This window comes from Pezoporus flaviventris, unplaced genomic scaffold, assembly GCF_033815535.1.
Source record: "Pezoporus flaviventris isolate CSIRO_AGI_PZ_B2104156 unplaced genomic scaffold, CSIRO_AGI_Pfla_v1 ptg000029l, whole genome shotgun sequence".
NCBI classification, from domain to species: domain Eukaryota; kingdom Metazoa; phylum Chordata; class Aves; order Psittaciformes; family Psittacidae; genus Pezoporus; species Pezoporus flaviventris.
The window spans coordinates 14,472,696-14,489,862 of NW_026892577.1; the positions used below are offsets into that span (position 1 = coordinate 14,472,696).

The 17,167-nt window shown below is 43.2% G+C and overlaps 1 protein-coding gene and 1 long non-coding RNA gene across 2 annotated transcripts in view; one reads left to right on the plus strand and one right to left on the minus strand.

Moving 5' to 3' along the window:
* The window catches only part of HECTD2 (HECT domain E3 ubiquitin protein ligase 2), a 41,125-nt gene extending 38,958 nt beyond the window's left edge, over positions 1-2,167 (minus strand). Inside the window, exons 1-2 of the mRNA XM_061459178.1 lie at positions 1,447-2,167; positions 1,246-1,368 (exon numbers count right to left, since the gene is read on the minus strand). Coding sequence (XP_061315162.1) covers positions 1,246-1,368; positions 1,447-1,539 — 216 coding nt within the window. The 5' untranslated portion in view covers positions 1,540-2,167. The remainder of the gene's footprint in view (positions 1-1,245; positions 1,369-1,446) is intronic.
* A 3,104-nt stretch (positions 2,168-5,271) lies between these two features.
* On the plus strand, positions 5,272-11,214 carry LOC133272448 (uncharacterized). Its single transcript, XR_009744424.1, has 3 exons — positions 5,272-5,404; positions 6,403-6,565; positions 10,687-11,214. It is a non-coding gene; the product is annotated as an uncharacterized LOC133272448 (long non-coding RNA).
* Positions 11,215-17,167: the final 5,953 nt, after the last annotated feature.

A 17,167-nucleotide genomic window follows, 5' to 3' on the forward strand; every position in this document is an offset into this window, starting at 1 on the left:
GCTACAAACAAGGTTTCCCGATTCTTTAAGGCAGGGAATTTCACACAGCTGCCTTCTTGCACTCATTTTCATTAGCTGAGATAAGCCTAACACATTTTAGACCAGCACTTATATCTCAATTCTAAGGGACTGCCATTTGCCATTCAAAATCTGAACTGGAGATTTTCAAAGGTAAAAATAACTCCTGGGCACCTGTCCATTACCGACTTCTCCCACCGAATCTGTATGTGAATCACAAGAACAAACACATTCTTCCACATTCAGACAGATTTGCAAAGCTGAAAGTCTTTCAAAAAACTGGAAGGTTGTAGGCAAAACACAAAATTGGCAGAGCTGCTCAAAGGAGTTTGCAGTTTGCCTATGATTACTTCGTTTAACATTGCAATGATTCCATGACAGTCAAACATCAGGCGCTGAAGCTTTAAAATTCAAATTATGTAAAATGATAATTTCTAGGAAGTCGGACACTTATCAGAACTGCTGAATTAAAATCTCCTAACTACATTACTTACGACAGGATTGGTAAAATTTTTGTGTTGTTGAACTGAAGTAACTTGCAGGAAGCTTTAACACTGAGCTATGCAAGATATTCAACTCATGCCAGGAAAATTTTATGTTTCGTAATATTGTATGGTCAGCAGAAAGAAAAATCATAACCCCAGTAAAATTAAAAATCTCAGACGAGGTTTCCAAAATGAGATTACTCTGGAAAACATCCTTCTCAGAGTCTTTTACCCGTGTTAACTCATTCACCAGTTATCAGTGTTTTCTCATCTGTTTCAACACAAAGCAAAAACCAGAAAAAACCTCTAAAGAAAAAGTTAAAAATACACAAGTATTTTGCAGTTAGCTGTCTTGCCATTAAGTGTGCTAAGAGCTGAAGTCCTCCGCCACCGAGAACCCTTAACGAACACAGAGCTGCAAACCCTCAGTCATGACTAACCCAAAAGAGCAGACCGTTGTAAAATGTTAAAGAACTATAAGTAGATGGAGAATTTATAGCTTCATTATGTCACTAGTTACAGACGCACTTGTTATTTTTAAGAAACTTGAATGAGAGCCTCTCGACGGAAAAGAACATGAAAGAAAAGGAACACGATGATCTCCCACCACCGCGAATAAAGCGGCAAACACAGTAGATGCCACCGCGGACCGCAAAGCCGGTCCCGCTCCCCGGGGCCAGGCCCGGGGCCACCCCGGGGGGCCTGACGGGTCGCCCGGCCCCGCCGGCAGCCGCAGACCTACCCCAGCAGCCGCGCTGGACGCCGACGGGATGGGCAGCAGTTTCTCTCGCTCGTTCTCCCCTTCTTCCTCCTGCTCCTCCGCACACCCGCCGCCCTCCTCGGCTGACGGGGGCTCCGCGCTGCCATGGTTCAGCTCCCTGCCCGGCGGTAGCTCCGCACCGCTCTGGTTCAGCTCCGCGCCCGGCGGTAGCTCTGCGCCGCCCTGGTTCAGCTCCGCGCCCGGCGGTAGCTCCGCGCCCGGGTCGGGGGGGAGGTCGGCAGCCGCCGTGGCCGCCGAAGGGCTCTGCAGCGACATGGCCCTGCTGCCCTCTGCTCACGGCAGCCCCTCAACTCCCGCCGGACACCCGAGCCTTCTTCCTCTTCTTCTCCCTCCGGCCGCCGGCTCCTGGGAGCCCGCACGGGCACTCCCTGCACCTCCGCTCCGCTCGGCTCGACACGGGGCCGCCGCGGCAATGCAGCAGCCGCGCTGCTCCCGGGCGCTCAGACACCCCCGCGCGGCGGGGCGGAGCGCAGCCCTGCCGCCCCCGCCGCGGCCCGGCGAGGAGAGGGAGCGCGGGATGCACGGAACGGAGGCGGCCGGCGCCGCCGGACAGCGCTGCCCTAGCGCCCCCTCAGCCACCGCGCCACCTACAGACCGCGGGCGGAAAAGGGGCCGCCACCGCCATGTTGTTTATAGGCGGCTCATAGAAACGCGCTTGGCGACCTGAGGCGCCGCGCGGGGGCAGCGGAGGACACGGCTACGGAAACTCCGTAGCGCAGAGAGAGCCGAGGTGCCCGCCGGGCATACGGCGGCGGGAGCTGACTGCCGAGCTCTGCGCAGCCGCTGCAACCGCGGCGCCGCCGGGCTGGCCGGGGTTGGGGCACCACTAGGGGCGCCCTGCGGCACCTACCTTCCGCACCCCGGTAGCGGTGCTTCTGCAGGGCGGGAGCGGCAGCCTCCCACTGAAGTCGTTCGGGCGGCCTCCTGCGGGGCGAGGGCGGGGGGGCAGGCCGGTCAGGGCAACAAGTAAACACAAGAGTAGAATAGAACACTGCGGAGAAAGGACCTCGGTGTGGGGACCGGCGGGATACTCCCGCTCCTCCTTCACGTTGAGACAGGGTTGTGTGCTGCATCGCTGGCAGGGACTGCGCCATTAGTGACACCTCACACTGCCCCAACGCCTCGTGGTACTTTCATCACGGCTTCAAGTCATGCTCTGACAGGGAAAATACAGGCGTGAAGTGAAAAACCTTAGTCCTGCCTGTTCCACTGGCAAAGCCAGAGTGGTGCCAGGCCCTGTGCAATGGTGGCAGGTCCTGGCCCTTCATTTGGACAGGTCTTGGGAACCCACTGTCAAAGCCCAGGCTTGCTGGAGCTTTGCCGCAATGATATATATTTAAAAATCGTCTTCACGAGGTGTGATATATTGAACTGGTTGAATACAACATCCAGACTAGATGTAATGCAGCATTTGTCTGTGGGTACTGACCTACCACGTGGCTGTGTATGTACAGGTATGGAAGTCCTTCTGCGTGTCAGGGATGCAATGCTTGTGTATGCTAAGCTACAGAAGATTTAAACCCTTTAAACCATTCTCTGCCAGATGAAACAAGTTTCTCTAAAACCACTGTAATTTTGTGTCTGGAGAAGAATTCCCCTCCCAGCTTCAGGATCAAAGGAGTGTGAATAAAATTACAGACCACTTAAAACAAACCTCCAAAATTGTTTTTCAGATAGAGGTAAAGCCACATGATGGCTTTTCTCAGTATTGGCATTACACAAGTAAGCTCCTGCAGATTGGAGCTGTGGTAAAGATCTCTGTAAGCTGCATAAAAGCAAGGGCATAATAGGTACTGCAGAGTTAATCTAACACATAGAAAAATGCTTTCCTTTTTTGAGGGAACTGGCAGACCTGGAGTTTATTAGGTTTCATTAAGAAATCACTTTGTCTTCTTACCAAATTAAATACGAGAGCTGGTTTTCCAAGAAGTTCAGTCCTCACTGTGCGTACTTCTCGGTTGCTCTCAGTGGTTTGCATGAATAAGTGACCTGCTGTACTTAAACAAAGCCCTCCAAACACTCACTCATCTTTTTCCTCTCCATGCCAAGAAATAACATAATGATAGTAATTGCAACGACTTGAGTACAAGCAGCTATACATCCAGTGGCAGTCCCCAACTGGAAGTAATTGGCACAGCTGTTTGGTGGAGCTGTGCCAGTTTGAAACATGGAAGGATCTGCTCCCTTGAGCCTGCAGAGAGAGATGAAGCAAAGAGAGAGATGAAGCAAAGATGAAGCAAGTGTACAGATGCATTCATAATGCTTCTTTTTTTTTCTTTTTTAATTCCAATGAGCAATAAAGGCCTGATTTTTGATAGCATCAAAATGCTTTTCTACCAGGATTATTTCACAAAAAGCTAATGCCTCATCAAAGACATCAGTTTTTACTGTCCATAATGTCCTGTGCTATTTGAAGCAGAAGTACTATGTTGAATTAAACTAATTCAGGTATTTTGACCCATGGCAATTATGGAAATAAGCAAAAAAAAGTGCTGTTAAATTTTTTTCTTCCTATTTTTATAAGGGAGCAAGAAGACCACATACTGAAAGAAGCAAATGCGTTTTCCTACTTCTAACAAAGGTAGCATGCCTCTGGTGGCTAGGGTTTGTAGCTAAAAATATTTCAATTTAATTTATAGCTCCACAAGGCAGTCGAAGATGTAACCACAGCTGGGAAAGGCATGTCTAAACTGGCTTTCAATCTGCTAGCGCAGCTGGATGCTAGCTGGGTGCAGCAGTGCTACATGTAATGAGGCAATGCACATAAACCCTGCAATCATTTGTTGCCAAAGTGATAAACCAGGGTAGCGGGCAATGGAGAAGTCAGAAAAATAGGATAAAGATAGTCTGTCTTCTCACAGAAAAGGTTTGTGGGATATACAACATTTTGAAATACTAAACAGGTATGCAACTACCATTTTACAGGACTTCACCAGTATTTTTGGCCAGATGGCCTGGGAGCTTTGACAAAGGGTCATGCACGCTCAGTGTCTTTTTGAAAGTGCAGGCTTTTTGTTTGCATCACCTTTCATAATACTTCCAGTTCTTTCTTTGAGGCTAATAATGCTTTTGCTTACCTCAGTGGTTGCTTTTCCATCTCCAACTGTTACTGTATTCCCTACTTTATCCTTCCAAGGGCTCTTTCCTTTATTTTTTGTTCTTAATCTCTTCTGAGCTGCTTAAAAATCTTAAATCACATGGTGCCAGCTACTTCACAGTATTTTTTGGTGAGTGGGGGAAAGGTGAAGTTCAACCCAAACCTGTTTCTCATGCTGCCTGGGCCTACACATCCACATGGGTTCCTGGATGAGTTTGCAGCCTGTGCTGGACCCCTCACTGTCATGCCATGCTACTGGCTCAGGTAAGCGTAAGTACACCCCTGAATGACTACAGAAGGGGTTGCAGGCAGTATGTGACCCTAAACATATTTTCTTGTACTTACGGGAGCACAGTTCTGCTTTAGCAGGGTGTTGATCCTTTCAACCAGAACAAAACCTTCCTGACAGCTTATTTTAAAGCCATTCACAAATATGTTCTATTCTGAAGAGTTTGAGCTGTCAGGAAGGGGAAGAAGTCAGCGACACATCTCTGTGCAATGACGTGGCCAGGCGCAGACCGCCACTAGGAATGACAGATGGAAACAAACCAAATGCTAACATTTTTTCACAAATGATTAGCAAATGCTTACAAGTAATAGATACACTCACAGAGACTGGCATTTGGGAGTGATGCACAAATGAAAAAAAATAAAAAGGGCTTAATTCCCTGGCTAGTATTTTCATGACAAATAATTGAGTGTACCTCACGTGTTCCTCTGCAGTCAGAAGTCAAAATGCAGCTGTAGTCAAAATCAGACCTGGTTTAATTCAGAAGTTTTGGCCCATTACAGGTTTTTCCCTGGCCCTCAGATGCTTTACTAGTGGTTGCAGTCAAAGAGTGTCAAAGATCCCTGGGGCAAAGTGGCATTTTAGGAACTGAAGTAAGTGACCTGTGTCCTTGAGAAAAGGTAGGCTGAATTTCCTGTTCAGTTGATGATACGCTTTCATCGTGCAGCAACACTGTGTCTCTCTCTTTTATCAAGTAGTACTGTTTCTTTCTCTTTATACTGTTTGAAGATCTTGTGCACTTCCGTGTACAAAATATTTGGGCCATTTAACAGATGTGTGCTTTGTGAGATGGACCCTCAGTGGGCTCAAGGGGAAGCACAGGATAGCTGAAATGTTGAAGGAACCAGCAATGGCTGGAGACAATCCATTTTCTCTCTGTGGGAGTAGGAGAGATAGATGGTTGGGAGTTTTCCAATACAACAGGTTTTCAGCAAAACATTTCAGTTTCACAGAAAGACCTGATTCATTGAACTGGAAATGTTTTACAAAGAAGCATCTTTTACAATGACCTTTTAGCAGAACTCAGGCAAGATGCCACTGAAATCCACCTGTTTATTCATCCAACTCAGTTGGAGAGCTTGTCACACTTGTGAATCAGAGACTGCATGACTTCTGGACTCCCTGGTCAGCTAACACCCAAGCTGCTCTACCCTTCTGTGTGCCACCTGCGCACATCACCCATTAGGAAAGACGGAAATGCATGTCTGCCCACAAGTCATGACTGTTCTGAGAATGCATAGCCTCAGAGCTTGTAAGGGATGAGCCAGCCTTGTTCAACCTAGCCTGGCAGCCACCCACTTCCCTTGAAGCTGGACTAAGGTATAAATTTGGGAAGTTTTGTCCTAAGGAATCCAAATGATTGTGAATCCACCTACCACTGCTGGCAAGCTAGCCCAATTATGTTTATTATTCTTGCTAGGAATAGGAAATTATGTAAAAGTTGATCTTGTCTCACTGTCTTTCAGTCCTTGGATCAGATGCCTTCATATGTTCCTGAAAATGTCCCTTTTTTTCAGGAGCACATGTGCAAGATGCACTCAAACTCTCCTGAGCTAGGTCCACATTATTTCCCCTATGACTAACATAAGATTAATTAATCTATAGCTCTCTCTATATAATCTATATATACTTACCCTTTGGCTGTCCTCCAATACTTGGAAAGCCCCATTTTTTAAAGAGTTTATAAACATTTAGAAAAGTGGTTCAAAGGTCTCCTGAGCTAATTCACCAGAGGCACTTACATGCAAGTTACCTAGCTGTTGTTTTGTCTTGGCAGATACTCAATTACATCTTTCTCTTTGGCAAATGGTAAACTTTTGATTGAAGGTACATCATTAGCTGGGAAGCATCCTGCTTGGGCATTCCTAGTAAAGAGAAGGAAAAGGTAATCAGAGGTAATCAGCAGTTATATCTTATCTGCATCATAATACTTGCACTTTGGGTTCCTTGTCATTGCTAACTGCTGCAATACAGCATCTGTGCCAGGTAACTTGAGGCTTATGGACACTGACGCCTAGGCAAGAGCTTAATTTTTATGTTAGTAATTAGCTCTTTTTTGTTTGCCTGGATAAGCTTGCCATAGAACAGGAACTTTGGGTTGAAAGAAATCATTATACTCTAGTTTAGAAACATTGTGGCTATTTTAGTGATGTCCAGAGTGAGGTTATCTGTGATAATGCAGTGTATGCAAAGACTGGAAGACAGACACAGGAAAATTCACCAAGTGAAGAGAATTAACATAGTGACCACACAATATTTACTATGATTTCCATTTCTTCTCTCCAGAAAGTTGGTGTTTGTTATTCTATCTTTAAACTTCAGTTAATTTCTCTTAAACTCTTATAAGATACATCAGTAGCATGATCTGCCCTGAGATATAGCAAAGGACAAAAGTTAAGGGTAGGAAATAACCCTCTGTCATGTCTGATCTGGAAATTGTTTTTAAGTGAGGTAGAGGCAGATATTACATACAGAGTTTTGTCCAATTTCTATTCAAACAAGTATGCCATGCTAAAGAAGGTTCAAATGAGGAGGCAGTATGTAACTGTCATGGTGTAAGCCCAGCTGGTTAAGTACCACAGAGCCACTAGCTCACTCACTGTCACCTCCCACCCTGCCCCAGCTGGCATGGGGAGAAGACTTGGGAAAAGATAAAACCTTCAGGTTGAGATAAGAACTGTTCAATAGTTGAAATAAAGTAATTAGTAACAATAATAGGAAATACAGAGGGAGAGGAATAAACCCCAAGAAAACCAAGCCATGCACAATACAGCTGCTCATCACCTGCTCGCCACTGCCCATCCCATCCCTGAGCAGCAAGTGGTTGCTTCCAGGTAACTGAGACAAGGGGGGCACAAAATCACAAAATGGAATGTATAAACCTTTAGAATCAGTTTTAAGTAATGTTAAGTTTGATGGCTTTGTAACAGTAGCAATGGAAAATTACTGAGGTGCATGATATACAGGAAAAAAAAAGAGTACAGCTAGAGAACATACTGAGAATTCTTGTACAAGCTAAATCGTTATAGTTGACATAGTTTTAAGAAAAACAGTCTAGAAGAACAGGACACAGGGACAAGGAGTATTTGGGAACCGCAGGTGTCCAGGATGGGCTACAGTTAAACTAACTGATAAGTAGGAGGACAGGAGCATTATTATGTCTCTGGTGCTAACGAACCAATTAAGCTGGTATAAGCATCTACTGCGTGTGCTCCAAAGGCAGCCAGAAGTGATGACGATTGTTGGAAGAAGTAAACAACCTTCAGAGACCACCACCACAATTCTGTATGCATGCAGGGAACTTTCTGGAAAATGATGTAATCCATATGTAGCCTCATGAATATGTATGTATGCCCGGGGACCATATAAGGATGGCTTCTGTACGGGGACACACGTTAGGAGGAGCTATTTCCCGTGTTTCTCGGCGCTGCAGTGAAGAATACCTGCTTGTCAGCGTGAAAACTTTGCTGGCAAGTTAGTTCCTGGAGTTTTCTCCGAATCATTACTCCCCCCAGTTTATATACTGGGCATGATGTGCTATAGTATGGAATATCCCTTTGGCTAGTTTGGGTCAGGTGTCCTTTCTGTGCTTCCTCCTGGCTTCTTGTGCCCCTTCTAACTGGCAGAGCATGAGAGACTGGAAAGTCCTTAAGTCAGCACTACTTAGCGAGAACTAAAACATCGGTGTGTTATCAGCATTGTTCTGAGCCAAACACAGGAGTGTACCAGCTACTAAGAAAGAAAAATTAAATCTATTCCAGCTGAAACCAGGACAATAATGTTTAATTCAGAGAGTTGCTTCTGTACCTGTGTCATCATGTGACCCATGAAATTGTAAACCGCTGATAGAATTAACGTTTCTGGTTAGCACTGCTTTGTAATTCTTTAAAAAATTGCCCAATTGCTTTAAAAAGAGAACATTCTTGGACTGAAGTGGCAGCGAGGGATAATGTGTATTTCCAAGATGCTTCGCTTGCGTGGGCAGCGGGAGGGTGCTGGCGGCGGCGGTAGCCGGGGCTGCAGCTCCCTCCAGCGCCAGCCCGGCACCGCGCACGAGAGCGCTCCTGATGCCTAGCGTTCGGAAACTGCTCATTAGCTCACAGACATGTTTGACATCGTAGAAATTCGTAGATTTAGAGCTTTAGAGATAATAAATGTGGGATCAGATCGTTTATACAATAATTTGTATATGTATCCAGGGAACTGATAGAGCAAATGGCATAGTCAAAATTAATCTCTTACGTTAGTTTGGGCAGGATTAAGAGCTGGATGTTTGACGACTGTTGAGAATTTTACATCTTTAATGAAGTATGTGGTATTCCCTTTGTAATGTCTAAAGCAGACAGTCATCCCTGTGCTGTGCAGCGTGGATTCCAGTGGAACACCCTGAGCAGCTGGCACATCGCTGCAGACAGGGTGCTCCAGTGTGGGTCACACTGATGTACTCCCCAAGGGACTTCTGAAAAAAAATCCACCTATGTAAGTAGTATCTGGATATGTCTTACGGGTACTGGCTGGCTTCTCTTGCATAAATACTCATACTCACTCATAACCTGTACCTTCCTAAACTATTTTAGTAAAACCTCCTTGTCCAACACAGAGAACAAAAACCTCCAGTTGGTATGTGTGGAACAAAAAGAGTGATGCAAACACAATGTCATGATGACTCAATTGTCATAATAAATGAACAAATAATGCTGTTTTGTCATCTTCTGCTCTTGCCCCACACAGAATTGCTGTATAAAAAAAAGATACCCACCACAGTGTTTGACTCTAGTGGCGGAGACTTTATAAAAAGCATAGCATTGGTCTAGATAACAGCATTGATAATGTCTGTATTCTTCCTGAATAATTCCCTTTTAAGATATGTTTTGCTTTTGTACTTTTCTTGCACAAAGGATCCTCACTTCTACGTAGTCTGTAATAGGGTCATGCTCACTGGAGTCCCTGAGACACATAGTAAGGCAGCAGAGAATACTATAGCTACAAAATACTTCTCATATAGAAGCAAGAGATATTAAAACAGCTGTACCAGGTCCCTGTATAAATTACTGCAATTTTTTAAAGTGAAAACTCTGTCTAATGACAATAAATCTGGAAGCATTTTTGTTGAGACTGCCTTCTGCTCCTGGCTTTGTTGGCCAATGCTGGTAGCATGAGCAGGACATCACTTTCCTTTTCAATCTGACTGACAAAATAGCCTCATCCTGGTCTTCTACCCTGCACTGCTCCACCTGACTTCTGGAAAAAGAAGAGGGACAGAGGAAAACTTTGCAGAGCTTCCTGTGAACCCTCTGTCCAGCAGAAGAAGCATTAAGGTGTGCGTAGATCCTTCCCATGCTGCAAAACCTGAGTAGGGGTGATCAGGCATGCCCGCTCTGGCAGGGTGCAGAGGGGAAGCCAGATGAGGATTGCCCTGCTCCCTCCAAAGGGCTGAGCTGGTGCTTATAGCACAGTCTTCCACATTTTCAGCTGATATTGTGGAATTTGCTGTTATTGAGTATAGAGGTGTCCGATTTGCTGAAGAAGAGCTTTGCAGGAGTACAGGCTCCTTCCTAAGGCACTGGTGCCAAGTTATAACGTCATTTGTATTCAGCCAAGTAGTTCTATTTATAATAACCTTTCAAGTGACCCAATCGTACACTTGGTAAAGCACTTCTAAAGAAGGAGATTAGTTTCTGTCTTTCCAGGATATGAAGTAGTGTACTATATAAATACTGCAGCTTAACTACTGTCTACTTTGAATGTCAGTTAGGATCAGGTAGTGTTTATACACTCCTAAATTTTAGCAGTTTTTATTCAGGACTTTTCAAATATGCATCAAGCTGAAACTTGGCATGTAAGCTGTCAGCACAGATGCTAGTTTTATTCCAAAAATAGACTAAGTTAAAGCTTTTTAAGGTGTCAAATGGATTATTTATGCAGTGGTTGCAGATGCTTTAGTTTTCTGGCTCTTTCAACTATACAGAAGCTTACTGTGTCACATCCCTCCCTCTTCCATTCTCCAACATAACAGTTCTGAACAGTGAGGAATAAGAAGACAAGTGATGACACTGGAGTAGTTATCCAGAGATGGTGTGCCCTGGAAACAGGCATAAGTAGCAGTCATTTTTGGTGAAACAAAACTATCCTCTTTGAGTCACCATAAAGAAAAAAAAATCAGAAGACATCTGAAGTGTTATGACACTGAATGATGAGATATTGTTTGACAGCACAGTGAAAGGGAAGACAAAATCCTCAGTACTGTGGTGGTTCCCTGTCAATCCCATTTAGACAAGCAAGAACCTTTTCCCAGGGATTACTGCAGAGGACAGCTCTAAATTCACCATGGTATTTATTGAGTATGTGTATTAAAGTCTAAGGCACCACAATTCAGAAAAATTATCTCCAGAACACTCTTTGAATGGTAAAAAATTGCCCCCATAGAATAAACTAAACCACAGGTGATCCCATTTGCTCCATTTTGCACAGGCAAAGAAAAGCCTGCTGCCATATCGTGATAACAACCCAGCGCTCTGGTAGACTAGAAAACAAAACCAGGAGATTATAAAACACAGGACCTTTCTTGCAGAATGTCCTGCCAACACCTTCAGCAGAGGGCAGACTGATGTAAACACAATCTGCCCTCATATACTTATTATATACATATATACTCATATACACATAGAATCATAGCATAGAGTTGGAAAGGACCTTAAGATCATCTAGTTCCAACCTCACTGCCATGGGCAGGGACACCTCACACTAAACCATGTCACCCAAGGCTCTGTCCAACCTGGCCTTGAACACCACCAGGGATGGAGCATTCACAACTTCCCTGGGCAACCCATTCCAGTGCCTCACCACCCTTACAGTAAAGAACTTCTTTCTTATATTCAATCTAAACTTCCCCTGTTTAAGTTTTAACCCGTTACCCCTTGTCCTATTGCTGCAGTCCCTAATGAATAGTTCCTCCCCAGCATCCTTATAGGCCCCCCTTCGGATACTGGAAGGCTGCTATGAGGTCTCCACACAGCCTTCTCTTCTCCAGGCTAAACAGCCCCAATGTTCTCAGCCTGTCTTCATATGGGAAGTGCTCCAGCCCCCTGATCATACTTATTTGCAAGCATATTTAAATATAGTGTCTCATATTATAATATGTAGGGTTTTGTTAATTTTCTAAGTTTTAAGAATACTTACAGGATGCAAAGATTGTGATCAGGTTTCACCTGAACTTACTCGTTTAACATGATCTTCAAATTCATAGTTATACTTCTTCCAGTGAGCAATTTACTCTTGGTAGAAGCACTTGTGCCAGTATGAGTTAATGTGCATGACTACTTTATTCTACCCCTCTTGGGGAGGCATGCTCCATCTGTTTGTAAAACAAAGAGAATGGTTACAGACAAATATTTTTAAGTTTAGATACTTTCATTCCACTGAAACCAACCTGACCTATGTATGAATAAAGACCAGTCACAAGATTATAAACTTGAAGGATTTGCTTATACATAATACATATTCAATACTCAATCCTTTTCCTCTGAGGAATGGTAGACTTTCAACACTTTTTCTGGAGGTTTTAATCAGTAATTTCTCCTCTAAAATTTACTCCATATAATGTTCAGCTGCATAATAGCTATAAATAAAAGGAAAATAATAGATAATGATACCATATCAAGATCTATTTAGTAGTCAAGACTTAACAACACCTACCTACAGTACTCATGACATGCAAATGTTTTAGTCCTTCCTCTCAGAATGAAACAATGTGAAGAACCCAAGCTAATTTCTTTGGGTTTCAGACAGCTGTAGATGAGAAATGATTTATGATCAGGTTTTGAAATCATGCCAGCAGGAGTTTGCTCTTCAAACAGATGCTCCAGTATACTATTAGGAAGGTCATATATCTCACGTCATCATTTGATGGGAACCTGGTCAGAAGTCTCTTTCCCTCCTGCTAAGTTTTCCTTGTGAAATAGCAAACATGTTTTCTGGTCACTGTGTGCTCTGTGAATTATTTCTCTAAAAGCTTATTTATGGAAAACTCAGGGATCTGTTTTCTCAACTCTACAAACCTGGAGGTTGAACCAAATCATGTTTGTTAAATAAAACAAGCCTCAATGTGGCACAAATATGAATCTTTTTTGATAATTTCAAAATGTTACATTAATTTTACAAATAAAAAATCCAAACCCACAAAGGATTGTTTTTTATCAAACCCTTTGCTTTTGAGAAGATACATGAAAATAGAGATTGCATTTTTTTCTAATGTACATAAAAATGAGACAGCCCAGCAAATTCAGGCAAAAGAATCAGTGTTTGTTTCAGTTTTTGCCTAGACCATCTCTAGGAGCTCTGTGAATGGGGGGATCTTCACATCTTACATCATCTGCTGCTGCTGTGTCAGCATAGAATCACAGAATGGTTTGATGGTTTGGGTTGGAAGGGACTTTAAAGATCATCCAGTTCCAACCCCCCTACCATGGGTAGTGACATCTTCCGATAGACCAGGTTGCTCAAAGCCCTGTACAGCCTGACTTTGAATGCTTCTGGGAATGGGGCATCCACGACTTCTGTGGGAAACCCGTTCTTATGTCTCACCATCCTCATAGTGAAGAACTTCTTCCTATACCTAATATAAATCTACTCTCTTCTCCTTTAAAGCCATTACCCCTTATACTATCACTACTTGATGTTATCATCCTGAGACATCATTTACACATAATTGTTGCATTCATACATAATTGTCATTTGTGTTTCAGTGATTGCCTGTTTTTTTTTTCTTTTATTTTTCTTTTTTTTTTTTTAATTAGAAAGCACCTCCTTACTCCATAATGAGAATTGCTCATTAGAAAAAAAAGAACCCAAACCAGACCCCAAAACCAGCCTTGCATTGCCTTTTGTGGTAGAGCTAGCAAGGGCACAAAGATTATTTTAGTAAGGGTCCAGTTCTCAAGGTATAAGCCACCCTTTTATGCACAGCTTTGAAACTGACAATACCTGCCCATAGATTTGTTTCAGGCTCACATTACTCAAGTAGTTACTGCAGTTTCTTTCTTTCTAGCCTCAAATTCAACCCCAGGTTGCATTGTAATGTTTCCCGTCAGGACACATTATGGTTGATGCCAGAGCATTCAAGTTTGCAAGAGCTTCTTCTGTACTTGTCTCCAAGTGAGACAAATAGAAGCTGGATTTTTTTTTTTTTTTGTAGGTTACTCATACTTTGCTAGTCAGCAGTGCTGGGGTTTCCTGAATGCTTTCAGGTAGAATAAACCATTTCTGATGTTGAAAGAAGCTTTCCACCCCTCCTCACCCTCCAGCAACCTGCTGTCATCCCACCACTCCCCTTCTGTGGTGTTTTGTGTGGTCATGTGGAGAGCTAGTTATGTTTAAATCAGGGAAAAACCAAGAAAGGCTGGCAAATAATTCATAAAAAGACAGTGAGGGCCAGCAGCAGGGCCTGGCTGAGCGGTGGCTCAGTGCAGCACCTGAAGGTCAGGCAACAGCTCCAAGGCTGGAACTCATCACACTAATGTAGGTGCTGTACAGGAAAGGGCAACTAAATCAGTCACTGGGGGAGACTCAGGCAGGTCACCCCTGAGATTCAGAGCCCAGATTCAGTTCTGGTGCCCAGCTGCCTACAGCACAGAAAGGGAATGTACACATAGATTCTATTTTGCAAGAACTACCCAAAAAAGGTACATCAAATATCTTTTGCTTGTGGTGTGATTTGACACATGACATACCATAGTAATCTTCCGAGGGAAAGAATGCTTTCCTAGTATATATCTGATATAATTAAGGATGTATGACTTAAGTACCAGCTCCTGGCAGTGGTCTGAAGTGATACCACAGGACTGAGATACCACACTGTGGTTTTGCTTCCCATCTAAGGAATTGCAATATGTGCTAAAAATACTGTTGGGCACTTGGAAATGCAGAGTGTTATCACATGCAGAGGGGGAGATGGAATGTCAGTCCCAGTAGAAGTCACCACAGAAGAAGAAAAATATAGCACTGAGCAATTTAAGGTAAGCCTTTTTGTGTTGCCAGCAAGATAATATGGGACTGGGTTGACATTCTTTATCCCTCTCTCAACTCTGTCCCTTGCAGGATAAGAGATGACCTGCTTAGAAGTGAGTCATGGGTAAATAAAACTTACATAGGTAAGCATTTGCACCATATTAAGCATCAGTTTTCTGCCACACATCATACCTATGATGAAGAAATTGAAGATGTTGTTTACCTCCCTGTGTTTTGCCACGGGAAGACATTTATATTTTATCTGGTTGAAGTCACTCATCTCTAAGGAGGAGTGGGAGGGGATGCTTGACACGCAAGGACCATGGTGACTCATCCTCCTCTCCAAATCCACTCTGTGCCCTGCCTCTGCTATCCCAACTCTGGGTGGCACACAATGACTGTGGTTTAAGAGAGCAGCAAGAAAAGATGAGTTGTTCTGACAACCCTCTTAGAAAAAAATACCCATGGCCCTGTTTGAAATGGTGGTTACAGACAGTGGCATCTGCTGAATTATTTAAATTCATACATTCAAGTTCTACAGTCATACAATCAGAAAAGAGGGAGCCAAGAAATTTATACACAGTTACTTGTGAAGGACAATAAGGTAATAAACAAAATGCTCCAGATAAATAACAAACTAACCAAAGTGATTAGATTTCAGCCTTAGAGAGCTGTAAAGCCAGCTCCTGCCCATTTTACCCTTATGAGTAGTTTCATTATACAACAATCTGCTTCTTAGTAAATTGCCAGTTATAAAAAAAAAAATCAAACTTGTTCCTTTGCTTCTCTATTGTTTTGTATTTTAATAATTCTAGTCATAACCATTAAAACTTGTGCTTTTATACTCCCATGTTGCAAAATACACATTACTGTTAAGCTACTCAATATCCATTATTTGCCTGAGTGTCAGTATAGCACCCACAGAAGAGTCAAAGTAAATAGATGCAGAACAGGTGCACGAGCTGGATGATGCAACTGTCTGTTCAGTCTGCCCGTAGGAGCAATGTGGCTCCTCGGGGCCATGAGCGCGGATCCACAAAGTGGGACTGAACAAGTTCCATGCCAAAACATTGACAACATCTGATATGCGCAAGAGGGATGCTGAGTGCACAGAACTGCATGTCTTGCTGAATATAATACCATGCAAACACCAGCAGGGTTAGATTTGCACACAGTAATCGTTTATTCGTTATAAAAATAGATGTGCTTTGTCATTGCATCTAAAAGATGCGCCCCCCAAAATTAACAGTACAAAACCTGTATAAAGGTAAAGGTTTGTAACTTCAACAATTAATCTGGAAAAGTTACCCTCTGTTTTCTTATACTGTAAATATCAATTTTAGTAAAGTGCTGAATGACAGCTATGAAGGGTTTTTTTAGTATTTTTTACTTTATCATGTGTTTATGCTTATAGCAACTCAATGCTACCAGGATAAAGGAGTGGTTGTGCATGCATTGGCTTAAGAGTGGTGAGTTTTCTTGAAAAGAGTTGTTTGTCTATTTTGTACTATCCATGAAGTACGTAAGACTATTCAGGAAGATAGCTAGCTAAAAAATCATGATATTTCATATGCATGTGAACAATACTTATTCTGTGAAAACAATTTCATGTGAAGTAGGCACCATCTCTTTCCTGGACAACGGTACATTTAGGAAGTTGCTGTCAGTTTTTTTATTCTGCCCATGAGAAGTGACACTCCAGAAGATTCCCTTTGTGCCCATTCTTCTCAGGAGCATTACTGAGAGGGCAACTGGCTCTGTGGTACAACAGCTCTGAAGTGAGAGATTTCACTCTACAGCCCCTGTGAAAGGGGAAAAGTGAGGTAAAACAGTATCAATTTGGATTTTTGTCGACACTCCCAAGAGTTACATTTGAGAAGCTAGCAGTGTTGTGTACAGGCATTATTCATCTCTGCTTCTGGAGTCCCTAAATCCATTGTGCTGAATGTTGTACAGAACTGGGATAAAAAGTCAGACTCAAAGGAAGCTGGCAATCTGTGTGTGATACAACAGATGACAAATGAGTGCTAATGGAAGGAAATAAGGAAATAACTCTGCTATAGGCTGCTCAGTGATCTGAAGAATTTGTATGCAGGGAAGGTGATGGGGGTAAAAAAGCTTCTTGTTTTCTTGCAAAAAACGGTTTCCAAATAGAATCATAGAATGATATGGGGCAGAAGGGACCTTAAAGATCATCTAATTCCAGCCCCCATGCCATGGGCAGGGACACATTCCCCTAGACCAGGTTGCTCAAAGCCCCATCCGATCTGGCCTTGAACACTTCCAATAGAAAGACTTTGCTCAGTACCTTTTATAGTCTAATTAGAAATTTCCCTTGACACTGCTGGATATTTAGTGAGTTTGAAGTATTTAATCATATAGATGAACTGTTGTGGAACCCTCTTGGATGGCCACAAAGTTGTGATCTATGGATTAATGAGGAGCCCCTAGACCTTAGGGGTCTGTCCTAAGGCTGAATCTGGTCCCACCAG